The sequence below is a fragment of the Camelina sativa genome, chromosome 3 (assembly GCF_000633955.1).
Source record: "Camelina sativa cultivar DH55 chromosome 3, Cs, whole genome shotgun sequence".
Lineage (NCBI taxonomy): Eukaryota > Viridiplantae > Streptophyta > Magnoliopsida > Brassicales > Brassicaceae > Camelina > Camelina sativa.
This window is the reverse complement of record NC_025687.1, coordinates 1,998,516-2,025,821: the sequence shown is the minus strand read 5'-3', so window position 1 is coordinate 2,025,821 and position 27,306 is coordinate 1,998,516. Positions and strand designations below refer to the sequence as shown.

Below are 27,306 nucleotides of genomic sequence, written 5' to 3'. Positions count from 1 at the left end.
TTTTTTTTTTTTTTTTTTTTTTTAATATGCATTCTCCATGAATTTTCAAACGTAAGCATGCTTAAAAGCAATATATTATATTATATAAAGACTCCTATAACGTATATAATATGAAAGGAACCAAATAAACTAGTCATCTTTAGCTTTTCATCTACTTTCTTATAATTGAAAAGGAAGAAGTTGGTGAAACATATGTTTATAGTTATAAGAGTCGTATCGCACCATATATATGCACAAGACTATATGCATTATGCATATGGGTTGGGCCGAGAGAGAGAGAAAGAGAGCAATGATCCTTATGACTTCTCAGGCTACTCATGATCATCACTTCATCCTCGATCGTACGTCTCTTTGTTTCGTCTAATCTTTATCATACTCAGCAGATATTGTTCGTATATATACTCCACGCTCCGTACATATATATATATATATATATATGTGTATATATATATACATGTGCGTGTGTGCTTGGGAATAATACATGTTTGTTGACTACATCTTCAGGATCAAAGGTCGAAGAAGAAGGAAACATATATCGATCAACTGATTTTATGTTCCGAGATGATTGATGGGAAAATAATCAATGATATGGAGTAGTTTATATATCAGGATTGGTTTCGAGTTTGATCCAATCGGTATTTCTTTTCTTTCGATTGCTTCGAAGAAAAAGATGGGAGACGCTCATTGTTTGAGGCAAGTAAAAGATCACCGGTTCCCCTTTTCACAACTTCAATCTCTTTGTTTAATACTGTTATTACATACTCTATGTTTTAACTTTTCATCAAATTAAACTCAGTTTTTTTTGTCGATTATATAAACGACTCAGGCTCAATTCTATATAACATCTCTCTATAGTATTCACTGATGATACTCGATTAACAACTCCATATGTATTCCACATACCAAAGAAAGAAAAATATTAAAACTAAATATTGTTCCGGTTTGTGTATGTAATTTGGATGTGTTCAATCCGGATTCTGTTCATTATACACATCATTACATCTGTATATATTTTGTAGATGTGCATATGTATGTACCTGTAGAAATTCTAAGATCTACTACTAATTCAATTAAGAATCCACGATGTGGTAACATTAAGACGATTAATCATGCTTTTGCTAGCTAGCGTCTCTAATTAAACGCCAACGTTTACCGATAGTGTCTATTTCCAATGTTGAGACCTAATCCTTAAATTAAGACCTAATTAATAACACACATGAAATCACATCTCATGGTCACTTCCAAGTTCCAACGTTTTTAACACACATATGTATAAAAAAAAATTATCACTTGAAGAGAGAAGAAGAGTCTCTTTGGAGTTTCGAGTAATGATCAACGTGGGCTTGTGCTTTTACAAAGCAAAATCAAAAAATTGTGTACGGTCTTTTGTCGATTTAAGACTTTTTAATTGGATCAATTTAATTAATACCTTCTATATAAATAATAATAATGTTTTTAGTTAGAAGATTTTATTTTTAAATTATGACATCACAATTTACTAATCGAACCGGTAGGAAGTGAACACGTGTGAATGATGTTGTGTTTCCCGCCGTTATCGACCACTAAACTACTCTCTCTCTCTCTCTCTTCTCTTAATATAAAATGGAAAGATAGAAACCTAATTTCACTTTTTTTTCTTTTCATCTTCCTCTTTCCTCGACTTTGCGAATTCTGGGCAGAGAGAGAGAGAGAGATGGAGCTACGACCCCGCAATAAGGCGATTGAAGGTACCCTTTTTCTGATTTCGCTCTATTGATCTTTGGGTTTGATCCTTAAACTCGTTCCCAGTGTATTAGTGAACTAGTGTCTGTGTTTCGGCTCGATCTGTACTTCAATTAGTTGAATTTTATCGGTATTGTGCTTGATGATCTCCGTGAAATTGATTAAAGTTCGTGTTTTTCTTGCTTGATGTGTTAAGCAATTTCGTTATTGTGAAAAAGATTAAATTTTTTTGCTTAACACAACATGCAATTAAAAAAAAAAAAAAGACTGGGACTTTTTAGTAAAAATTGAAACTTTTAAAGGCCTAGACACTGTCCGGTGATAAATTGTTAATCTTTTCTCTCTTTTGAACTAGTTGTGGATCTCGAGAAAGAAGTTGGCTTCAACTCTGATGAAGAACCTTTTACTATACCTTCAGATGACGATTTAGTCGACCCTGAATTTCAAGGTACCGTTCCGTTGCTTTGCTAAACGGAGTTTAAGTTTATGCATCTTCGTTAATGTTCTCTGCTTTTCAAGTGTTACAGATTGAAAAGTTTCTGTTATATTAAGTGTTATTGATTGAAAAGTTTCTGTTATATAGTCATAATTTACATTGGTATTTGAACATAGGTGACGAGGATGTGGAGGAGGATGAAGAAGAAGTCGGTGCTAATGATGATTTACCAGTTCCTGTACCTGTTCTTGCCCCTGTACCTTTGGCAAATGTTAATTTACGAAGAGCAAGCACTAAAAGGAAAAAACCTGGTCCGAGCAGAGAGAAAGATGTGTTACTGTGGGAGATATGGGAAAAGGATCAGAAGAGATGGATTGATGAACATATGACAGAGGATGTTAATTTGGATCAGCAGAATGCTGTGATTGCTGAAACTGCTGAGGCCCCTTCAGATTTGATTATGCCGCTATTAAGGTACCAAAAAGAATTTTTGGCTTGGGCATCAAAACAGGAACTATCAGTTAGAGGAGGCATTCTCGCGGATGAGATGGGAATGGGAAAAACAATACAAGCCATCTCTCTTGTTCTTGCCAGACGAGAAGTTGACAGGGCACAATTTGGGGAAGCAGTGGGGTGCACCCTTGTACTTTGTCCTCTCGTTGCTGTTTCCCAGTGGTTAAATGAGATTGTTCGGTTTACATCCCCAGGAAGCACCAAGGTTCTTGTATACTATGGGGCGAAGAGAGAGAAGAATATTAAAGAATTCATGAACTACGACTTTGTTCTGACAACATATTCCACAGTTGAAAGTGAATATAGGAGACATATGATGCCGCCCAGGGTGCAGTGTGCATATTGCAGCAAGTTATTTTATCCGAAGAAGCTTTCGATCCACCTGCGGTATTTTTGTGGACCTTTGGCTGTCAGAACGGCCAAACAATCTAAGCAGAAAAGTAAGAAGTCTACAGCTTCATATTCAAAGCAAGGAAAGGAGGCTGATGCAGTAAAAGATAAAAATCTGAAGAAATCTAAGAAGAAGTCCAAACAACCAGTAGAAGAAGATGACTTAGGTTCAGATGACAGAGAGAAGTCTCTTTTGCACTCTATCAAGTGGAATAGGATCATTTTAGATGAGGTCAGTTCCAAGACCCGCTGTTTGTTGGTGTTAACCTTTTGTTGCCTAATTTTTTGGCACACTTTGCATTAAAATTCAGGCATGTAAGGGTACGGTGCTTTTCATGCCTGTTGTGGGATAGGAAACCACAGCAGGAGAGCTCACTGTGAACTCATCTTCAGAAACCTAAGTTTGCCAAAAAATATTTATAAGCCTGTCTGCTCGACATGATTATATTATCTTTTTGGCCTTTAGTGGGTGGAATTATGGATCTGACCTTGATTAATTTTAATCTACATTTTGTCACACCAGGCTCATTACATTAAAGAAAGACGTAGCAACACAGCAAGAGCTGTTTTTGCTTTGGAGGCTACCTACAGATGGGCTCTGAGCGGTACCCCTCTTCAGAATCGTGTTGGAGAGCTTTACTCCCTGGTTAGTCAATCTTTCCTAAAGTTTGCTTGTAGCACTTGAAGATTATAATTAACTTGGTTCATGTGACTATTTTGTTTGTCCCAGATTCGCTTCTTGCAAATACTCCCATACTCATATTACTTTTGCAAGGATTGTGACTGTAGAATTCTTGATTACATGTAATGTTTTCACTCTCAACCTCTAATTATTTTCTCTTTTCTCCTAGTTCTGTTTTATAGTTAATAACAGTATATGCTATTCAATTTTCTTTGTCATCTGCCTTTGGTGGTGATTACAGGGCACATCAAAGTTGTCCTAGCTGTCCTCATAATACAGTTCGACATTTCTGTTGGTGGAACAAGGTAAGTTTGATGTGTCACGTTTTATTACCTATTTTTTAAAGCAGGATCATCATTATATATCTTGTCCTTCTGTTTTTTTCTCTATATTCTTGCTAGTATGTGGCCAAACCAGTAACTTTACATGGAAGCTTTGGAATGGGAAAGCGAGCCATGATATTGCTTAAACACAAAGTCCTGAAAGACATTCTTTTAAGACGTACTAAATTGGGTCGGGCAGCTGATCTTGCTCTTCCTCCTCGAATCGTATGTTCCTTTCTCTCCCTTGTTTGGTGTAAACGAAGCTTTATATAGTTGCGTGCAAGCTTTATTTATCTCTACATATAAATTTGGCTTATTATAGAATTCTTTCAGGTGTGATGCACTAGATGTAAATGATTCTGATTCTTAAGAATCACTAAACAAAGCTTTAGCTCCACTTTTAAACTTGACTTCTTGTAGATTTCTTTGAGGCGGGATTCACTAGATGTAAAGGAGGCTGATTACTATGAATCTCTATACAAAGACAGCCAGGCGGAATTTAATACGTAAGTTACTTATATTCAATGGGCTTCTACTGGTTTCTGCTCCTTGGTTTGTATAACAGAACTTTATTATTGACCATGCCATGTACATTTTTGTTTGCAGGTATATTCAGGCTGGTACATTGATGAATAATTATGCACATATATTTGATCTTCTCACTCGTCTGAGACAGGTGAATGGCATTTACAGTCTTTTGGTTCAACTAAACAGCCAATGCAATAGTATTTTATAGATATGTAGGTTTGTGATGTATTTTGTCTTCAATTTTTTTTCAGGCTGTTGATCATCCATATCTAGTGGTGTATTCCAATTCTAGTGGTGCTAACGCTAACTTGCTTGATGAGAACAAAACTGAGCAAGAATGCGGTCTCTGCCACGACCCGGCCGAGGACTATGTTGTAAGCGCTCCAAGTCGATCTATTGCTATTTCATAATATATCGACTCTGGTTTCTCAGTACCTGTCTGGAAACAGCTGCTTTCATTTTACACTTCGTTCAAGAATCATCAGATTACTACTATTGTTGGACTTTTTTGTTTGATATCCTTCTTTGTTTCTTTTACTTTGAAGGTTACGTCTTGTGCACATGTGTTCTGTAAAGCTTGTTTGATTGGTTTTTCTACGTCCCTGGGAAAAGTCACCTGCCCAACATGCTCGAAACTACTGACTGTGGATTGGACCACCAAAGCTGACACAGAGCCTCAGGCAAGCAAGACAACACTTAAAGGATTTAGAGCCTCAAGCATTTTAAATCGGATAAAGCTCAATGATTTTCAAACAAGTACAAAGATTGAGGCTTTGGTATGTGCTCTCAAGTATCTACAGCTTCTGTTCTGTCTCTTTCCCGAACAGTATCCTTCTAAGTTTCTTTGGAGTTTTGAGCGTTTTTCTTCCTTTTTCTAACCATTTGTGAATTGTTATGATGTTTGATTATTTGTATGCAGAGAGAGGAAATCAGATTCATGGTTGAAAGAGACGGGTCTGCCAAAGCAATAGTTTTCAGCCAATTCACATCATTTTTGGACCTTATAAATTATACCCTTGGGAAGGTAATAATCTTAGGAGCAGGTCACTAGGCCACTACTTTTTAACATTGTTTTGAATCATGCAGAAAATGACGTTTGTTTACAACACAGTGTGGAGTTAGTTGTGTTCAACTGGTGGGAAGCATGACCATGGCAGCTAGAGATACTGCTATCAACAAATTCAAAGACGACCCAGATTGCAGAGTTTTCTTAATGAGCTTGAAAGCGGGAGGGGTTGCCCTTAATTTAACTGTTGCTTCTCATGTAAGGGTATAGTTAGCAACTCTGGAGAGCAATATATGTGTATGCAAACATGTTCTCACTTTGGTTGTTTGTGGAAAAATTCTGTTAGGTTTTTATGATGGACCCGTGGTGGAACCCAGCTGTTGAGAGGCAAGCACAAGACAGAATTCATAGGATCGGACAGTACAAGCCAATAAGGTTACACTTTAATTCTCCTTCAATCTCTGTTTGTTGGTGTGCAAGAACAATCTTTGGATACATGTGTGATTTTTTGAATGACAGGATTGTGAGGTTCATAATAGAGAACACAGTGGAGGAAAGGATTTTAAGACTTCAGAAGAAGAAGGAACTTGTGTTTGAAGGGTTAGTTAAAAGATTCTCAGCTTTTTTCTTTTCCGGAACCTTAACTATTTATCTAAGGTTATTATGAACACATTTTTGTTCATTACAGGACGGTTGGTGGCTCTCAGGAGGCCATAGGGAAGCTGACAGAGGCAGATATGAGGTTTCTGTTTACAACATAACTTAAGATAATAGATTAAGACGGTTTTGTATAATCGATCATAAAGATCTGGTCTGGGTGTAGTATTACCGTATTAGTATGGTATGTGTACCTTAACCCCGTTTTTAAACTTCTTACATTGAGAGATAGTTTTTTGATGATGATGACGACACATCTATGACTTGATACTCCCTTGTAAGAAAGTGTATCTGGATGATTCTTGTGGATATTATATTAAGTAAGATGAATTAAAAAACCAATTGAGGGTTTAAGTAGTAACAATTAACAAGTTAGGTTTCAACCTTTTCAACTATTAAATCATATGATAATTAGAGATTTGTGTGGAAGCAAAGGCATAATGAATGAATCATCAAAATGGCCTAACAGAAGCTTACCAAATTACCCAAAAAAAAATGAAAAATGCGAATCCTTAACAAAGATTCGAACGGAATCTTTTCAGTTTGCCTAAACCCTAAAAATGACCAACTAACCAACCAACAAACCAATTGGGCATCTTTTTGTTTCCTTCATTTCAACTTTCCCCACAAGTTAAAATCATTACTCTGTCTCCACAAAAATACTTCCTTGGTATTTGTATTATCATAGTTCTCACTCCTTCCACCTAACTACACTACTTCCAACCCTCATACAGTTGTGTTCAATCATACTTTGGCAACATAACTCGTGCAAGTACTTGCATAACCCACTTATTTAGGACAATTGTGATTGGTTTTTTTGATGTCTTCATCTAAATAGCCCAAGCTGTTGTTTTGTATGAAATCATGACTTGTATTATAACATAATGAAAATAACAAAATTTGGATTCCGGGGAATAAAAAAAATGATGAATTAACAAATGTACATAAAAAATTATCTAAAACTCCACACTTTCTAATACTTATCAACATTCACTTGGAGACTAAAAACAAAATTTTCACTAATTGAATGGAATGGGAACAACCAACGCTCCTTCCCTCATGTGAACCGACTAATCAATCATTATTCCGTTCGGACCGTGATCCAATCCGCACCGTCCGTGTCCCATGTGGACTCCACCACAAACTGACCCGTCCAGCTTAGCACTCCAATTCTCTCATCCTCGTGACATTCCCACCAGCTTGGACGGTCCTCTTCCACTGACCTCCATAACATCTGATCCGTCACACTTGTCGGTGAGTTCGTAACCAAACCGGTTACCAATTCCGGTTCATTATCCGGTTTAGTTATCAAGAACGGATGGTTTAACAGTTGACTCGCTGTCCATCTCTCCTTCGCATCTTTTTTCAAACACTTTCCTAAAAAATCCTTTGCTTGTTCCGTAAGCGAGCAAGGCAGCTCAGGTGACTCACCTAAATACCCGACCCTGTAAAGAACCGAAACCGGGTCGTTCGAATCCGCTCCACTCCACGGCGTAGACCCGGTAACCATCTCTATCACCGTACACCCCACCGCCCAAATATCACTCTCTTTCCCTTGCCTCTCTCCACGGGCCACTTCCGGAGCCATAAACGCCGGAGTTCCTCTAACCGGTTCGGTTATTTCCGGTTCAATACGTTTCGCACACCCGAAATCAGCGATCTTGGCTTCTCCGTTCTCTCCGACCAACACGTTGCTTCCCTTAATGTCGCAATGCGCAATTCCCATGGAGTTGTGAACATACTCCAATCCAAGAAGTATCTGGCGCGTGTACTTCACGACGCGAGTCTCGTCGATGGAGCCGCCGTTCTTGGAAGCCACGTCAGCCAAACTCCCGTACGGTGCGTACTCCATGAGGAGATTATAAGTCGTAGCTTCTCCGTTGTAGTTGTTGAACGACTCTTTTGTAATTTGGTATCCTCTGTATCCGATGACGTGTGGAGAATTCAAAGAAGAGAGAATTTTGGCTTCTCTTTGCAAGAACTCCGACCGGTGGAAGTCGGCGGATTTCACGGCGATTGTTTCGCCGGATTCTTGCAAGGTGGCGGCTGAGACGGTGGCTGTTGAGCCACGGCCTATAATTTTACCTCTAGTCCAATTCATTAGGAGAATGATGAGAGTATAATAAACAAAAAAAAAAGAATGGTGTGTGTGTTTTTTTTTTTTTTGTATGTGTTAGCTTTCACTCGGTTATTACAAAGAAAGTATATATATAAGGGTCTTAAGATTGTTGTTTTTGGTTTGGTAATTACTAATTAGATAGTGTATACTTTTGGTAACATCGAGTTTATCTACCAAAGCGAAATTAATTTTAAATAAAATAATTGTGTATATGTAATCGTCCATACACGTGGAGTCTCTTAAGAAGAAGTAAAAGTTGATTACCAAATGTGATCCAATTTCGAATCTTCGATGTGATTACCAACAAAAGTATATATGTGTAGAGAGAAGAAGAAAGAAAAAAGAAGAAGAAACGTGAGCAAAGAAAGAGGAGTGACGTGGGCAGTGAACGTATCTAAAGAAAGGTTCGATAGGAAGTGACGTGACACTTCGTTAGAGTCTTATTGGCCTTTGTACTCTTTTTTTTTGAGTCTAGAAGTTGGTGACGTGTCGAATTTTCAGGTAGTCAAAACAAGTATTTGTTTCTGATCCGACCACCAGAGTTCCGTATATGCCTCGAGGCTCGAGCCACGTGTCGACAGAGGTTAGATTCTACGAAGTGTCGACAAGTGCTCAAATCTTTCTCCCTTTTTTTCCTTTTGTTTTAGGTTCGCAAGAGAGTTAGGTAAAATACAAAAACAAATAAAATATATGTAAAGGAGCAGTACGGAAATTTGGTAGATTCTTTCTTTGGTATCATAAATTTGGTAGATTTCATTGATCATATTTATTTTCTTCACATTTCGAATATTTTACATAATGTTGACAATTATAATATAGACACCTTTTTTGATTGCGTTTGGAAATTATAGAAGATGTATGACTGTAAAGAGCGGTGGGTTTAACCACCATCGTTTTCAAATCTGATTAGGTCTATATAGTATTCATGGCTATATCTTGTAGCATATTAAAAAATTAAATTGTACATAGAAGTGTAGAACCATGGGTCGATCTGTAAGATTTTTTAAAAACCTTTGTAGTTTGTATGAAAGAAGCGACAAGATGAGTTACCTAAGGCAGTGTTGGGTACGTAAAAAGATAAGAGAAACGATTTTGGTCAGACATTTACGGCTGTCCACTGCAATACGCACATTCACAGCTCATACGCACATGTACGCTTTATTATTATTAACCACATGCAAAATAACTTGCACATTCACGTGTTTTTAATCTACATAAGTTTTTTTTCAAACTTAGATATTTATTGTACTACTGTTATTATGAATGTAACAAAAGAAACAGATGACGAAAAGGTGTGCTAAGCATTTATTGTGTACATTGCCAATTTTTTTTTTTTTTTTTTTCTAAATTGCGTACGTACTTTTGCAAGAAAGTGCCCATGATGAATAACCAATTAAGACCTGTAACAATTATGACGATTCTATACATATTCTTAGATGATTATGCAAGCTTGAAGTTACTAACTTACAATAATTTTTAAAAACAGGGAGTGTAGTATATACTTGGTAATTGGATTTTATAAATCAAAATTCAAATTAATAACAATATTTCAATGACACAGATATATGTATACAATTATTCAATGAAATCAATTTATAATTTCACCAATATTGTAAGACAAATAATTTTGTTTTGAATTATACTTTCTGAGTTTCTCTGGAGATATTTTTACATATAAACATCAATATTGAAAACCAAATAACTATCTTAGCAACTTAAAAAAAAAAAAAAGTTGTGACGTTGTTTAATAAGCTTTCTCCTATATGTTATCAAGTTGAGTGGTAGGATTAACACGTGGCATGAAAATAAAGAGAAGTGCAAAAGATTCGTATAATGACGAACGCCTACTTCAAGCAACAACCTACTCAATTCAATTTTTTTGCATATATATAAGTAATAAGAACAAAAGTTTCATCACAAACACTATGATAGCTACTTTTAAAGTATATATCATTTGTAACTATCAAGCTCGGGTTGTAGACCAGCATGGTAACTTAGTTAATTTTTGTTCACTGTAGTTTACCTATTTTTCCTCAAAAAATGAGCAAATTTTGGATTCAGCAAACTATAATTCAGACCGTTCCTATATGTAAGTATCTGGTTATAGGTATTTGTATTTGAATTTCATTTCATTATGCTTTAGATTTAATTATAGACTAGATTTTAACCCGCGGTACACCGCGGGTTTATGTATTTTTGTATATTTTATATAATTTACTAAAAAAACATTATGTTAGATCAAATATATGTTTTAAATTCTTTTACAATAATATTGAGATATTTGTAATTTTATTTTCTTTATCTATTTAAAAATTATTATTTTCACTTGAAATTTAATTAATCAAAATTCTTTTATTTTGGAATTTAATCAATCAAAATTAGTTGTTATGTAAGTAAACATCTGTTAATATGTATAATACTTTGTAGTTAGTATAAAATTATTTAAATTTTCTTATTCACCAATTTGAAATTAGTTAGTTTTGTCTATGAGTATGATTAAGCGGGTTAGTGTTGGTTTTTAACTTCTTTCATATAAATTTAAGTTTTAAAATATTTTGTTTGTGTTTTTAGACCAACCCGCAAAAATATATAAGTGTTTTAATATTAACCTAATTCTCATCACATACTTATTATTAGTCTAGGTTTGGACCCGTGGATAATAAAAAAAAATAGTTATTAAAAAAAATAGTTAGTTTTAAATATCTGAGTATGATGGAGCGGGTTAGTGTTGATTTTTAACTCCTTTCATGTAAAATTAAGTTTTAAAATATTTTGTTTGTGTTTTTAAACCAACCCGCAAAAATATATAAGTGTACTAATATTAACCTAAATCTCATCACATTCTTATGATTATTTTTAGTTTAGGTTTGGATCCGTGGATAAATAACATTTTTCATAAATTATTGTTGCTTTTTTTAGTATTGTTATTGATATTTACACAGGTAATATTATTGATATTACTCATATGACTAAATTTGATGTATTCACTATTTAAATTGTGCAATAGAATATATATATATATATATATTTGTATTTGACATCATAACTCTATAAATGACACATGTTCTTTAGTCAAAAAACATATATCATTTTGTGGAGGTTAAAACAATATATATATATATATAGTATAATAAAATCATACATTATTAGTTTATTTTTATATTTTTTTCTACCCATTTTTGATATCAATTGCTCTATTCATTTTAACATAGAAAACATTAAACAATTTATGTATAATGGAAAACATGTATAATGGAAAATCAAAATTGAATAAGGTAAGATATTATAGTTTTTTTTTTCATTAAAACATTTTAAAACTTGTAATTAAAAAGGAAAATAGAAATTGATGTTGTTCAGATATTTAGGGAAATATATATTTCCTTCATCGATTTTTTTAATTTAATTTTTTTTTTTGTATTAAATGTTTTAATTGCAATGGCATATGATGTAAATATTGCCCAACTTCAAGCCTTCTTCTGAAAAATGCTGTGAAAATAATAATATAGATAACTTAACTTTGTGCTAAATTTAAATCTTAATATAACCATAAGTTAAAGACGAAGTCTGTTACGCATGGTAAATGCTAAATAGAGCGTTTTTGTTGCTTCAAAATAGAACTTTAGATTAAAAATCAAAGAGTATGACATAAGTAACTTATATATTTTTATTTCTTTCTTTTAAATGATCGAGAAGAAGATGATGATAATAATATAGTACTAGTTTATGTTAATCACGTTTATAACTCAATTGATTTTAAGAGGGTTTATAGTTCTATGATTTTAATGGATTTGGAAATCTAAATAAAAATCATGTGTTATTCAATCATTGATTTTAAAATAATTATCAAAATTATGTGTTATTGGTTCTATAATTTACAAATACTTGTTAAAATCTCATGTTATTCATTTAATGATTTGTTATTGGATTTCAAAATCTACATTATGTTTTAAATGGATTTGAAATAATTTGAAAGTGTAATATAGAAAGATTCAAATCCAAGGATAAAATATGTTATTTCAAAATCCATGTGTTTTGATTTTTAGAATTTAAAATTCCATATAGATTTAGAAATCACCTCTCCAATAGCAGCTAGTATATAAATTGCTCTTAATTAAGGAGAACAAAATCAATTAATAGTGATAATCCAACTCGTTTTTTGGGTTAACAGACCAGATATATACTGTACGAAAATCTTACTATATTAATTGGAAATTACAAATATAAAATTAACCTTATAAACTGTAAGAAATTACATGACAATGTCATTGGTCTTAAGACAACTATTTATTTTTTTCAGTAAGGGTAAAAATATAATTTTAATATTAGACTAATAAATTTTTTTAAATAATTATTAATTTCCCAAAAAAAAATCTCTCTCTAATTTATTATGGACAAAAATTACTAATTAATTTTAAAAAATTGTAAACCAATCGGAATTTTAAAAAGTAAGATTTTTATATCTAATTATCCAAATTATTATTTTAATAACTATGTTTGAAAGATTTTGTTAAGATTTTAAATTATGATTCTCCTAATCATCTTTCTTTTATTTCATTTACAAATTGTTTTGAATTATCATATAATACATATGATAAATAAATATGTAGATCTTTTTCTGCATATGTTGTAATTTGAGTTTTCAAAAACGAATACAGGGTACTCAATCTATGAAAAAAAAATATGTGTTTTAATGTTCCACGCAAATTTAAATTATATGATTGATATATTAATAATTTTATTTACTCACAATTAGAATATAATAAGTACTACTTTAAAATTTCTCACAAAATAATGATGTAAATACAACAAACAAACAATATAAATAGTAACATACAAAAAATAGAATTTAAAAAGATATATGTAGATTTACCAAACAAACATATTAAGCTACTATAATATTCTAAAATAATTAGTATTTAAAAAGATATATGTAGACTTATCAAACAATTGTAATATTAAAAGTAAATATTGTCTCAAAAAAAATAATATATATTTTTAAAAAAATATAACAATAATTTTGGTTATTATATTATAAATTTTGTAAAAAACAGGAGATATCTCCTAGTAATAATATTATAAAAGAGGATGGAATATTAATGTGAGCTAGTTAAGAGTTATATACAACTTGCTCAAACGATGATTCAATTCAATTTATGGCAATGTTGCTCGAAGGTGATTAATGTTAAGATGAGATGATTTCTGTTAACCTAACTTAAAAATTTAAGGTCGAGTTTGTAGGTGGGCGCATAGAAAATGTATTTGATTTATTGTAACATTCAAAAAAGAAAACCTATTTTACTTGCATCCGTAAAAATTAAAAAAAAATAATAATAACATATTCATGGAACAAAATAAAACAAGTAAGTTCCCAACAAGAAGTGGTTTTACGTACGACAGTCATTAAACTCAAAGGCAAATCAGTACTTAATTTTGATAATTAAGATTCTTTTTTTTGTTTTTAAAATTATTTACTTCTCTTTCGCATTTTTGTCCTCACTTTCATTTTTTCTTGAAGATCTTATTTATATTTGCTTCTAATATTTTCTTACATCTGTTTTCTTGGGTAAAATCTTTATACATTAGCAAAACATCATGCTTTGGAGAATGATTCCACAGAGTCTCAACATATAAGGCGACGGTAAGATTTGTCTAAATTCATATATATAGTTAAATATGTCTAGATGCATATTGGAGTGAGTATCCATCTAATTACAAACAAGAACGTGTATCATGTGGAGATATACTTTACTAAATAAAATAGTTGCTCTCAAGAAAACGATTGACTAACAGTAAGTTACGTCGGTTGCACATGTCCAATTTCGTTTTTTTTCGGTTTTTTCGGTTCAAGTGATGCCAGTAGTCATCTATCTCATCAGAAAAAAAGGATAACACAGTGACTCTGGATTTGGTGGGTACTTGGTTATAAAAGCTTAAGCAGAGAAACAGAGCAACCAAGTTCTTTTTTAATAACCAGAGACTGAGGTGATATCCAAACAAATTCTACAAGTCTCAGTTGTTTATGTATGTACCCCAAGTGGCCAAGATCAATGAAATTGGTAAGCAACCCAAATGAAAATACCACTAGACTGAAACTACTTGTGGCTACAGAACAAGCAACAACTGAATTCTTCGAAAGTTATTGAGAATCATATGTATATATATACGTGAAAACAAGCAATCTCCAAGCCCCAGGAAAAAAAACAAGAGAGATAGGAGAGTACAGTGTGATAATATTACTCTGTCTTGGAGATTGGAGGCACAGAAAGTTTGGTCTTTGACATCAGCTCCTTGTATCTGTGACATCAGCTCCTCGGCACCTCACTCTTTGACTTGGTAGCTGCTGTTGTTGTTGTGCCTACAACAAGATCAACTGTTTGATCTTTACTACCATCAGGATCACTCGTTCTGTAATCGAAAGCCAAAAATCCAAAAAAAAACCCGGAACATGTTACTAAAGCTCCTTGTAAGTACGAACTGAAGGTATTTAGAGAGTTTAGGGAACAAGAATTTGACTAGAAAATAAGAAACCTGTCTAAGGTAGAGGTTCCAGAAGGTATGACTTTGGCTTCCTCTCAGTCAGTTTTGCCGCCAATATTTTCAGAAAAGAAATCAGAACGTTTGATACTGTCAAAATCAAGATCTCTGTGATTGTTATTTGCCCCAAACAAGTTCATTTCCGGAGGAGTCTTGGAATTAGCCGAGCTTGCAAAATCACTCCAGTCATCGTCGTCATCATTGACATCTGTAGGGGTCTTCTCAATGGATTTCTTTTCATTGGTTTGCCATAGATCATCTCCAATCCAATCAATATCCATGGATGAACTTCCATTGCCGCCCACAACCTGTCCCTCATTCTTATCATGGACAGCTGAGTCGTTGTTTTGGTGCTCACCAGTGACATTACCAAATAAATCATTTTGCAACCAATCACCAGCTTTGTAAACATAAGCAGTTGAAGAATCTGCCGGTTTTGCATAGAGTAAATCTTTTCCGGAACCAAAGACAGAATCCATATGAGCAGCCAAATCCACCGGAGAACTTACAAAGTGGTCACCACCAATCTTTTTCTGAGAAGGATTACGATCAGCAGATTGAAAGTCAGATTCCCAATCAGAAGACGAGGCAACAATCTTGTCATCAAAAGACTTAATGTCAGCATTTGATGATGTTGCACCCTCAAACAAACCAAAATTTTCATCCTCTTCAGAACAACTATTTCTCTGAGCATCTTTACCTTCAAACAATCCAAAACTCTCATCATCTTTAGAAGAACTAGTTTTGTGAGCATCTTTTCCCTCAAAGAAACCAAGATTTTCACCTTCTTTAGAATAACTACTTCTCTGAGCATCCTTACCCTCAAAGAAACCAAAACTCTCATCCTCCTTAGACGAACTAGTTTTCTGAGCATCTTTACCTTCAAACAATCCAAAACTCTCATCATATTTCGGAGAACTAGTTCTCTGAGCATCCTTACCCTCAAAGAAACCAAAACTCTCATCCTCCTTAGGAGAACTAGTTCTCTGAATATCTTTTCCCCCAAACAGACTAAGGTCTTCATCCTCTTTAAAAGAGTTCGGAACATCTCTTTCCTCAAAGAACCCAAAGTTTCCCTGAGCTGCTAAAGAAACATTTTCCTGGGCATCTCGTCGCGCAAACAAACTAAGATTCTCATGTTCCTCAGAAGAAACATTATTCTGGACTTCTTTCGCCTTAAAAAAACCGACATCTTCGTGCTGCTGGTCTCTGTGATTGTTATTTTCCCCAAACAAGTTCATTTCCGGATTTTTTTCACCAGATAGATTCGCATGATTGGTGGGAGGCTGCTTAGACGCCTGCGGAATGGTTGGGGATATGAAACTATCCCAAGTTCCAAAGAGATCATCTTCTAGTCCTTTGCCTATGTCAGACATCACGCTTGTACCAGTATTCTGCTTCTCCTCTACGTTCTGTTCTTTAACACCGTTCTTAACTTGCGCCTGTCCATAAAAAATCTCTTCTTGGGAACTTTCTATGGTTTGAGAAAGTGGTTTATTAGGAGTCTTGGAGTTAGCCGAGCTTGCAAAATCACTCCAGTCATCGTCATCATCATCATCATTGACATATGCAGGGGTCTTCTCAATGGATTTCTTTTCATTGGTTTGCCATAGATCATCTCCAATCCAATCAATATCCATGGATGAACTTCCATTGCCGCCTACAACCTGTCCCTCATTCTTATCATGGACAGCTGAATCGTTGTTTTGGGGCTCACCAGTGACATTACCAAATAAATCATCTTGCAACCGATCACCAGTTTTGGAAACATAAGCAGGCGAAGAATCTGCCGGTTTTGCATGTAGTAAATCTTTCCCCGAACCAAAGACAGAGTCCATATGAGCAGCCAAATCAACCGGAGAATTTACGAACGGGTCACCACAAATCTTTTTCGGCGAAGGATTATGACCAGCAGATTGAAAGTCGGAATCCCAATCAGAAGACGAGGCAACAATCTTGTCATCAAAAGACTTTGATGATGCACCCTCAAACAATCCAAAACTCTCATCATCTTTAGAAGAGCTATTTCTCTGAGCATCTTTACCTTCAAACAATCCAAAACTCTCATCATCTTTAGAAGAACTAGATTTCTGAGCATCTTTACCTTCAAACAATCCAAAGCTCTCACCATCTTTAGAAGAACTATTTCTCTGAGCATCTTTACCTTCAAACAATCCAAAGCTCTCACCATCTTTAGAAAAACTATTTCTCTGAGCATCTTTACCTTCAAACAATCCAAAGCTCTCACCATCTTTAGAAAAACTATTTCTCTGAGCATCTTTACCTTCAAACAATCCAAAGCTCTCACCATCTTTAGAAAAACTATTTCTCTGAGCATCTTTACCTTCAAACAATCCAAAGCTCTCACCATCTTTAGAAAAACTATTTCTCTGAGCATCTTTACCTTCAAACAATCCAAAGCTCTCACCATCTTTAGAAAAACTATTTCTCTGAGCATCTTTACCTTCAAACAATCCAAAGCTCTCACCATCTTTAGAAAAACTATTTCTCTGAGCATCTTTACCTTCAAACAATCCAAAGCTCTCACCATCTTTAGAAAAACTATTTCTCTGAGCATCTTTACCTTCAAACAATCCAAAGCTCTCACCATCTTTAGAAAAACTATTTCTCTGAGCATCTTTACCTTCAAACAATCCAAAGCTCTCACCATCTTTAGAAAAACTATTTCTCTGAGCATCTTTACCTTCAAACAATCCAAAGCTCTCACCATCTTTAGAAAAACTATTTCTCTGAGCATCTTTACCTTCAAACAATCCAAAGCTCTCACCATCTTTAGAAAAACTATTTCTCTGAGCATCTTTACCTTCAAACAATCCAAAGCTCTCACCATCTTTAGAAAAACTATTTCTCTGAGCATCTTTACCTTCAAACAATCCAAAACTCTCATCATCTTTAGAAGCACGCTGAGCATCGTTTCCCTCAACCAAACCAAGATTTTCACCTTCTTTAGAATAACTACTTCTCTGAGCATCCATACCCTCAAAGAAACCAAAACTCTCATCCTTCTTAGAAGAACTAGTTCTCTCAGTATCTTTTCCCCCAAACAGACTAAGCTTTTCATCATCTTTAAAAGAGTTCGGAACATCTTTTTCCTCAAAGAACCCAAAGTTTCCCTGAGCTGCTAAAGTAACATTTTCCTGACCATCTCGTCGCGCAAACAAACTAAGATTCTCATGTTCCTCAGAAGAAACAATAACATATTTTCCCTTAACAACTCCCGGACTCTTTACACTATCGAATAAGCTAAGACTACGTGGATCCTTAAAATCATCATCATCATCCACGGTTTTGCTCTCTGCTGGATCCACTTTTGAAAGATCTCCTCTTCCCTCAACGAGAATATCATCAAGACTAATTCCTCCCAAATTCAGGGGATTTCTATTCAGCACTAATTGTCCATCATCATCAGGTGTTCCACTCTTTATAGACTTATCTGTTGCAGACCATTGAATTTCCAAATCAAGAAACTTAGAAACAGCAATTCCTTTAACCACAGGTGCCTTAGCTCCTCTGCTTGATCCATTCGTTTCCTTTAACGGCTCTACCATCTCCTGCAGATAAAAAGTTCGTTTTTTTTTAAACACACCACATTACTACATCTGACTAATACACAAATCCTCATCAAAATTCGGAAACGGAATTAAAAATTAGTGGGAAAAGGTTTCGACTTTATTTTTTTACCGATCCATCGAGATTGAGAGAGGTGAGAAACCAATTGTAAGCAGAAGTGGAAGTGAACTTGATGGGATCAGGAGGATTATCGCTGGTACGTTGCTGATTGCCGCAGAAGACGCAGATCAGAGACTCGATTCCACGCAGAAGCTTTCCTTTGCAGTTCCGGCAACGGAGGTACGGAGCCGAAGCATCTAGTTCTGCAATTGCCTCCGCGGATGTGGGAAGGGTGGAGAGAGATGGGTCTGAGTTATCGCCCACGGGATCGAAGGAGGAGAGCTTGGCCTCTTTTCGAAGCGAGACCTTGAGTTGGTTTATCAGATCTACTGAGATCTCCATCGGCATTTCTTAAGGAGACGAAATCTGGGGTTTTGATTAATGATAATGATGACGTCTTCTTCCCTCGCTATCTGATTTAGGAATAGTTTGGTGTGATTTGAATTGGTCCGGTTTTGTATATTACAATTTTGTTGATTGATTGAAAAAAAAAATGTGGAAAGTGTGGAATCAGAGAGAGATTTTATATATTTTTAACTTCATGAATGAGAGAGTATATTTGTATGACTAACATAATTATTTGTATGACTAAACATAATTATAAGTACAAATATGGCACAACGTATTGAAGAGAATTCAAATGATCATGGGTTTTTTTTCGTCGAAAAAAAGATTTTATTTATGAATGAATAAAGTCATCAAATGATCATAGTTTTAATTTGAACTTTTTCTCCTTAATTATTAATGAATTCAATTATTGTATTATTGGTTTATAATTTTATATTTTTTCACAAAATAAAATTATGAAAACTATGAATAAAATATTAAAATTGTTTGGAATATTTTACAAGATTATAGAAAAACTAATCAACAATATAGATTACTCTTTAACAATTCTTTTAAATCTTTCACTTATTCACTTTGTGTGATTTTATTGAAATCATCAAAATTCTAAATAAATTAGAATCTAATAACAAGTTTTTAGATTTTACTAAAAAAATTATCCATTTACTATCACATACTTGATAAATTTTCTCCACACATCGACATTTCGTAAGGAATATGGGGTTTGATTACTAATGAATGATGATGTCTTCCTTTGGTATCGATTTTGCTCAGTCTCTGATTTAGGAATAATTTGGTCTGATTTGAATTGGTCCGGTTTAGGATATTACATTTTATTGATTAATTAAAAAATCAAATGTGGAAAGTGTGGAAGAAGAGAGAGATTTTATATATTTTTAACTTCATGAGAGAGTATATTTGTATGACTAATCATAATTATTTGTATGACTAAAAATAATAATAAGTACAAATATGGCACAGCGTATCAACCCTTAGAACTCTTTGTGGTACCTAGTTCTGTACTTGGCACTTTAAGTACCTGCATACAGCACCAAAACGCATTAGTAAATCAGATTTTAGAACAATCCACCCCAACGCCGCAGCAACACAGAACTTCGAAAGAAGACGAAGAAAAAACAAATTGAAATGGTGTACTACTTATTAGGTTTACCAGTCTCTCCTCGCCTTTTATATCTCTCTTCTCTTGGGTCAAATTCCTCTTTATAGGGCCCATTCTTTTGATGTTTACGGGCCCTATTTTTCTCGAACCGTTTGATATTTTTCTCTCTTCCTTAGTCTGCGGCCGTCACGCGCGCCTGTAGCTTCATATAAATCAAACTACGTCGTTCTCAGCTCAAACATAAAAAAAATGCATTACATTTATCAATTGAAATGGTGTACTACTTATTAGGTTTACCAGTCTCTCCTCGCCTTTTATATCTCTCTTCTCTTAGGTCAAATTCTTCTTTATAGGGCCCATTCTTTTGATGTTTACGAGCCCTATTTTTCTCGAACCATTTGATATTTTTCTCTCTTCCTTAGTCTGCGGCCGTCACGCGCGCCTATAACTTCATATAAATCAAACGACGTAGTTCTCAGCTCAAACATAAAAAAAATGCATTACATTTATCAATCAAACTGTTTCTTATCCTAAACATACTATCCTAAACATACTAAAACGCGGTCGTCAAAACCAAACGGCGCCATCCTCTATATAATAATAAATAATTGGTTTATTATATAACTAGTATTTGCCCCGTGCATACGCACGGAATTAAAAGTGTTGAAATCATATAATATAGGAGTATTAGCACAAAGAACCACCACAAATTTCTAAATTATGTGTTACTTACAATATAATTTTCCTACTTGCTTAGGGCACATGGCAAAATCCTTAGAAACATTTTTCTACTTGAAGGCATACTTGTTCTGCAAAGTTTTAGATGAAGTAAAAAAATTAATAATTTGGAATTTGGTAAATTGGTTTACGAAGTACAGCGTACTTGTGCACATGGATTTCAAAATAATTGTTCCGGTACCTTCTTTTTTCGTTGTTTCCTCAAAAGCTTTCTAGGTCGGCAACATGATCCTTGTGATTAAATAGCAATTGGGCCTCTGAAATAGTCTTGTTGTTACTTTGCATCTTCCTGTTTGTCCTTAGAAATCAAGACGTGAGCATAATAAATACTTTCACTATCACTCTGCAACTCCTTGAACACTGCATATTGCCAAATACATGGTTAAATGGGAACAACGTATCCACATAAACTATCATATTAACAAAAAAAAAAAAGTAAATGCGAATCTCCATTCTCAAAAATCATGACATGAATTATCCAATGAACTGAGCAACGATGACGTGGTAATCACCTTAAATTCTCATCCCAGTTTCCATGAAGCATTGTAATTAAGTATATCTCTCCTCAAGGATACTTGAATAAATAACTAAGACACAAAGAGCTCATGACGATTCTTCCTCCATGACCGATTTGATGCGAAAGAATAAGACGATGAAATAAATAAACCAAACGTGAGCAAACGGAAAAAAAAGTCATATAAAGTAAATTGTTAAAGATTGAAAGGACGAAAATCCTTGAAAGTGAACATAAAAAATCTGATTTGAAGCCATGCGTATTCTAGGTTTTTAAGAAAAATAAAGAATGAAAATAACCCAAACTATGAAGATGAGGCAAATATGAGAGATCAAGACATGCTTATATATGAGAATAATGAACTGTTTTTGTTTAGAAGCATGGCCGAGAAAAAGGGATCGTGGAGTAATGCTTCAGTGGAACAGTTAAATATTGTTTTTTTTCTTGTTTTCAGATTTCTGCAATGATATTTTTGAGAGAAAAACAATTAAATACCTTTTTTTTTACCAAATCATGGGCCTTAACTTACGAAGCCCAGTTGTTTTGCCAATGCCGTTTCTTCAAAATAATTAGTTTTGCTTACTTTTCAACACGATCTTTAATTTGTTTTATAATTAAAACTAAAAACAGAAATCCATGTGGCAAAATTTTATTGGACAAGTGACTTGTGATTTATAGGATAAAGGATATTTAGTCCTCTATATAATATTTGGTCCTCAAAACCATACGACGTCGTCCTCTCATATAAAACCAAACGACGTCGTCTTCTATATACTAATAAATAATATCTTTACTTAGAAAAAATAAATGATTTGTTAATCTGTGCGTCATAAAAATATATATATATATATATATATATATGCATTACAGTGTTAATAATAATTAGGATCGGATCAATTACATGCATGATGCAGTTTATAACGGATTATAATATAAAATATATAGTTTCATTTCACTATACTCTCTATAGTGCTGTCAATTATTGTGAAACATATATTTTGTATAAAATAGTAGAATAAAAACAAGCAAGTAACTGATAATATATAATGATCTATGTGTGTAAAAAAAAACCTTATCTATGTGTGTAAAAAAAAAAAACCTTATCTATGTGTGTAAAAAAAAAAAAAACTTGTAAATGGTTCATTAACAAAATCACCATATGAAAAGGTAAGGTTTAAAACTCTCAACATCACAATGAAAATCAACATTTGACTTATGAAATGTGAGCATGGTGTAATCAAATATATTTGCTATTATTACAGACTATGAGATTACATGTTGATGCTTCAATAATTAATTACTATACCGCTAATAAATTCGGTTTGTGTAGCTGTTTTTTTTAACTCTGTAACTAACTGCAACCGAAACCTATATTGAATGGGTTTGAGTTTGCTTTTGGCCCAACACACGTTCTTCTTTCTGTAGGCCCAGCTTGAACTCTTGATCCGAATTTCTGACCAGTTTGCCCGTATACATATAAAAGTCAATGTTGTTGTTTTGACAAAACTACAAAACAAAACCTACGAAACTGTCTTCGACCCAAGGGAAGCGTTCCCTCGACGTCAACCGGATTTAGAAGAAGACTTTGAGCTGGGATTTCGAAATTTGGCTTCACATGTGGGTTGTCTTCCAGATCTGAATTCAGAGACCCCGTGGACGACGCACAAGCCAGGACGCGGGCAAACTTGGAAGTAGGAGGGAGGGAGCGGTAACGGACGAGAAAGCTTCTTCTTTTGTCTCGCCATCAGATCTTTTTGCCCGCCGGAATTTAGGGTTAACGAGGGTGCCAATCGCCTAAAAGGTATTCTTTCTTTCTTTATAATTTCTACCTAAGTTACAATGTCCCATCCGACAACTACCAAAACCTAAAAACGAGTGTGTTTTCGTTTTTTTTGTGTGTTGCTTTTGACGCTGAATGTTATATGCTTCGTGAAGATATGGCAGAAGCCAAAGTTGAAGAGACCGTATGTGAAGATAGGATCAGTGTTTTACCCGATGATTTGCTCGTAATGATATTGGATCTTCTCCCGACAAAAGACGCAGTAGCCACCATGTTTCTGTCGAAACGATGGCTTTCTACCTGGACGATGGTAACTACACTCGAGTATAAAGACATCGACTGTGAAAGCAAGAAAAGCGTTTGGTGGTTTCTTAACAAGTCATTGCAACTCCACAAGGCACCTTTAATATACAGCTTGCATATGGAACTTGGTCCACAGTGCCCTACTACTGACGATGTTGATATCGGAAAGTGGGTTGCAAAAGCTGTTGACTGCTTGGTGATTAACCTATATATCAAGCTCCTCTGGTCCGCTGGTCCAACCAGCTTGCACAAGAGCCTTTACTCTTGCGAATATCTGGCTGACCTGACTCTCTCCGACCAGATTCTCGTGAATGTTCCTTCTTCTTCCGCCTACCTCCCATCCCTCACAGACCTCGAACTAAACCGTGTCGTGTATAAAGACGAGGATTCTCTCGTTAGCTTGTTATCGAGCTGCCCTGTTCTAGAAGTCTTGTCAGTGACACGGAGAGAAGATGACAATGTCAAAAAGTTTACGGTCAAAGTGCCTACTTTATGGGACTTGTGGTATGCTAATTATTCCTCTGGCAGCAGCAGCAATGATGTAGTAGACCATACCGATAGGTCTTTGGTTGTAGATGCTCCTGCAATGACCAGCTGTCGAATCACTGATTATTCAGGAGACTCTCACTCCATCGAGGATATGCCCTGTCTCCGGGATGCAAATATCTTCGTTAAGTCTTGTTATCAGGATGAAAAATTTCTAACTTCTTTTTCTTCAGTCTCGTCTCTTTATCTGTACTTGTCTGATGCAATGGTATCTATCTATCTAATTTAACTCATTGTAATTTCATTGCTGCATCTACCTACTCTCGCTCTTACTATATTAAGTGTTTTGTTTGTTTCGTTTGCAGGTTAAGTGTTGTACTACCATCAACTTCTCTCGACTCATAAAGTTAAGCATATTTCCATTTGGACGAGACTGGTTAACACCACTCCTACTTTTGCTTGAAAATGCTCCAAAACTAAAAGAGCTTTTGGTAGATGATGTACGTATAATCACCATCCTCCTTTGTTCTAGCTTTAATGTACTAATTTTTTTTGCTTAATTACCATATGTATATATAACCCCTCACTGCTTCTCAGAAAGATATCTATAGGCCCAAGCATATCCCATTTGCATGGAACCAACCAAGTCCTGTTCCCGGATGCTTGTCATCACAGCTTGAGATATTCGAGTGGAGAGCTTATGGGGATAGATTAGAAGAGGAAGAATTCTTGACATACATTTTAGCCAACTCTATGCGTTTAAAAACGGCAACAATCTCTTTGAGGTTGGATCTTGAAGACCAAGAGTTGATCATCGAGGAGTTACAAGATCTTCCTAGGGTTTCACCAACATCTCACCTTTTGTTCAAATGAACAGTCTACACTACACACTATACAGTTTGTTTGGATTTAGCTGTTAGATGTTGGTTTGATTAAGTTTAGAGGACATAAGGGAAGCGTATGTATGTATACGAGAATGACTAGGAAACGTCTCTGCAAGGGACCAGCTTCTAATTAATCTGACCAGTTTTTAAACCGGTGATTCGTTTATTGTTTTTTGTATTGTTGTAATACCGGTTTAGATCTTGGAAGAAACAAAGAAACACACAGAATTTTCACATTGTCACAAAATGAAACTATACGGCTAAGGTGTCAATAATACACACAGTCACATTCATTGCACTTTTTTTTATCAACTGTCGATGGAATTAGCAAAAGAGTCAAAAGTGATTCTTTTATAGCACCGAATTTTTCAACATAGCGTCTTCTCTCTCTCAGACAGCTAAAATCCCCACTCGCCGGAAATTTCTAATTTTCACCTAATCGGTGTATCTCTTTCTTAATGGGGAGACACGCGGCGGCGTTGAAGATCGGGTTAGTTTTGCTGGGACTGAGCATGGCTGGTTACATACTTGGTCCGCCCCTCTACTGGCATCTCACTGAGGCTTTGGCCGCCGTTAGCCACTCCTCCGCCGTCGTTTCCACCTCCTCTTGCCCTTCCTGCCCCTGTGATTGTCCTCCTTATCCCGCTATCACAATTCCCAAAGGTAAAAAAAAAACAGAGTTTTGCTTGATCTGTGCTCCTCCTGATGACAATCTTGCTAGATCTGTGGCTAAAGTTTACTCCTTTTTTGCTGAGGGCTGTAGGAATTTTTGGTATTGTAGCTGTTGGAAGTAGAAGATTAGTATATAGTTGGCTTTTGAAGTTTCGATTTTTTTTTTTGTTTTCTGGTTCTGAAGTTACTGAATTGCATGCTGCCTTTGAGTTTGGTTCTTCCTTGAGTTTGAATCTGAGAATGATTTAGAGTACTAAGTAAGTAGGTGTACATCTACTTGAATTGTGATTCACTTGTGATGATACTCTCAGTTATTTGTTTAGTGAATTCAAAGAAGATTGAAGTCTTGAGTTGAAATCCATTGTTTGTAGTTGTAACAAATTTCTTAGTTACTACTGTATATGTTTCTTGCTAAGCTGAGTTTATATTCTTTTTCTGATGTTACCAAATCCCTTTTTTTAACTTGTTTCCTTTCTTCTTGCAGAACTCAGTAATACTTCTTTTGTCGGTGAGTTACTTGTGATGGGTATTTCCTGAACTGCATCAGATTGAGAGTCTTTCGAGTTTTAGCAATCGAGTCTTTTTGTATCAAGCATTTTGCTTTTGAATGTTGTAGATTGTGCAAAGCACGATCCTGAGGTGAACGAAGACACTGAGAAGAACTATGCTGAACTTTTAACCGAGGAACTGAAGATGCGTGAAGCAGAGTCTTTAGAGAAACACAAACGAGCAGACATGGGACTATTGGAGGCCAAGAAGGTAACATCTTCATACCAAAAGGATGCAGATAAGTGCAACTCCGGTATGGAAACATGCGAAGAAGCTCGGGAAAAGGCGGAGTTAGCACTCTCCAAGCAGAAAAAGCTAACATCCAAGTGGGAAGAGAGAGCTCGTCAAAAAGGATGGAGAGAAGGAGCCACCAAGTCAAATGCTAAAACCAAAAGCAATGTTCAGGTTGCTTAGGAAACCCCAAGGATCAGCAAAAGGATCTTTAGTTCCAAATCACTCCTGTAACATTGTAACTGGGTTGTGACAATATAATGTCAACTACTATTATAATCTTCAATATAACAATCACTAATTATAATATGCTTTTAGAAAACACTCAACACAATAACCCAAATTAAATCAAAGTGACCGCCATACTCATTACACAATGTACACAACAAAACAGATTTTACCAATTATTGTAACAGTTTTGGACCTTCCCTTTGGTTTATAGTGTGTGTGGTGAAGACAGCAGAGATTCTATCTAAAATTTGTCTCAACAGATATGGAGTAGATAGGCCAGATTTCTAATAGGCCCAAATCCAATAAATCTGGCCAATGTTTCCCTAATGGTCGGCAACATTTGATAATCAGGAAAAATAGAATATTATATCAGCCGGAAACTATGAAAATAATATAACCACCACCACGAACGAACAGTTCAATGTTTGACATGATGAGAGATGTTGAGAATTTTGCAGCTGTAGTCGGTTTTAAAGTTAAAACATGAGATCTAGTATATAAAGCTAACTCTAGTCTATCGACCAATAGACCAAAGTCGTTTTCACTAGTCAAAATATTTTTTAAAACGTAGGTTTTATTCTATTATTGATCATGACTTTTGAATTAGTCTGTGGAGAAAAAAAGAAAGCAGAATTTTCCGGTCTCAAATCAAAAAAGGTCAACAGAAGAAAAATGTAACTTTATAAGTAACTTTGTCTCTTGTGTTTCCATGTTGTTGTTGATAATGATATTCATACAAATCATGCCGCTATTCAAAGCTTCATCATTCTGCATACGAATGCTTTAATCCTTAAAAAGCTTCATTACATTCACGCGTAAGTAGCACAAGCTGATATGTTTAATGAACTAAAAA

General features: G+C 34.9%; 5 protein-coding genes across 8 annotated transcripts; 3 read left to right on the top strand and 2 right to left on the bottom strand.

Annotated features, from left to right (window-relative positions):
* LOC104762973 (DNA repair protein RAD16-like) lies at positions 100-6,599 on the top strand. Of its 3 annotated transcripts, XM_010486406.2 has the most exons (18): positions 100-341; positions 505-693; positions 1,680-1,727; positions 2,078-2,170; positions 2,335-3,293; positions 3,585-3,707; positions 3,792-3,865; positions 3,985-4,048; positions 4,145-4,291; positions 4,487-4,572; positions 4,673-4,742; positions 4,846-4,968; positions 5,140-5,370; positions 5,514-5,618; positions 5,706-5,864; positions 5,947-6,035; positions 6,120-6,200; positions 6,289-6,599. In XM_010486406.2, exons 3-18 carry the CDS (start codon positions 1,694-1,696, stop codon positions 6,359-6,361), a joined length of 2,511 nt encoding a protein of 836 aa, XP_010484708.1. In that variant the 5' UTR covers positions 100-341; positions 505-693; positions 1,680-1,693; the 3' UTR covers positions 6,362-6,599. The 3 variants fall into 3 exon arrangements, with proteins under 3 accessions (XP_010484708.1, XP_010484700.1, XP_019098834.1); XM_010486398.2 differs by lacking the exons at positions 100-341; positions 505-693 and having other exon boundaries at positions 1,603-1,727; positions 5,706-5,858; XM_019243289.1 differs by lacking the exons at positions 100-341; positions 505-693 and having other exon boundaries at positions 1,603-1,727.
* On the bottom strand, positions 7,173-8,495 carry LOC104762964 (mitogen-activated protein kinase kinase kinase ANP1-like). The gene has a single exon (XM_010486387.2). It carries the CDS (start codon positions 8,356-8,358, stop codon positions 7,339-7,341), a length of 1,020 nt encoding a protein of 339 aa, XP_010484689.1. The 5' UTR covers positions 8,359-8,495; the 3' UTR covers positions 7,173-7,338.
* LOC104762954 (dentin sialophosphoprotein-like) lies at positions 14,320-19,024 on the bottom strand. The gene is made up of 4 exons (XM_019243288.1): positions 18,613-19,024; positions 17,909-18,482; positions 14,905-17,074; positions 14,320-14,781 (listed from the first exon to the last, which is right to left on the bottom strand). The coding sequence occupies exons 1-3, from the start codon at positions 18,946-18,948 to the stop codon at positions 14,949-14,951; spliced, it is 3,036 nt and encodes a 1,011-aa protein (XP_019098833.1). The 5' UTR covers positions 18,949-19,024; the 3' UTR covers positions 14,320-14,781; positions 14,905-14,948.
* On the top strand, positions 23,255-24,823 carry LOC104762944 (putative FBD-associated F-box protein At1g05080). The gene is made up of 3 exons (XM_019242262.1): positions 23,255-24,154; positions 24,252-24,411; positions 24,488-24,823. The coding sequence occupies exons 1-3, from the start codon at positions 23,255-23,257 to the stop codon at positions 24,757-24,759; spliced, it is 1,332 nt and encodes a 443-aa protein (XP_019097807.1). The 3' UTR covers positions 24,760-24,823.
* LOC104762933 lies at positions 25,059-26,531 on the top strand. Of its 2 annotated transcripts, none has more exons than XM_010486349.2 (3): positions 25,059-25,433; positions 25,927-25,968; positions 26,059-26,531. In XM_010486349.2, the coding sequence occupies exons 1-3, from the start codon at positions 25,229-25,231 to the stop codon at positions 26,403-26,405; spliced, it is 594 nt and encodes a 197-aa protein (XP_010484651.1). In that variant the 5' UTR covers positions 25,059-25,228; the 3' UTR covers positions 26,406-26,531. The 2 variants fall into 2 exon arrangements, with proteins under 2 accessions (XP_010484651.1, XP_010484660.1); XM_010486358.2 differs by having other exon boundaries at positions 25,072-25,433; positions 25,927-25,950.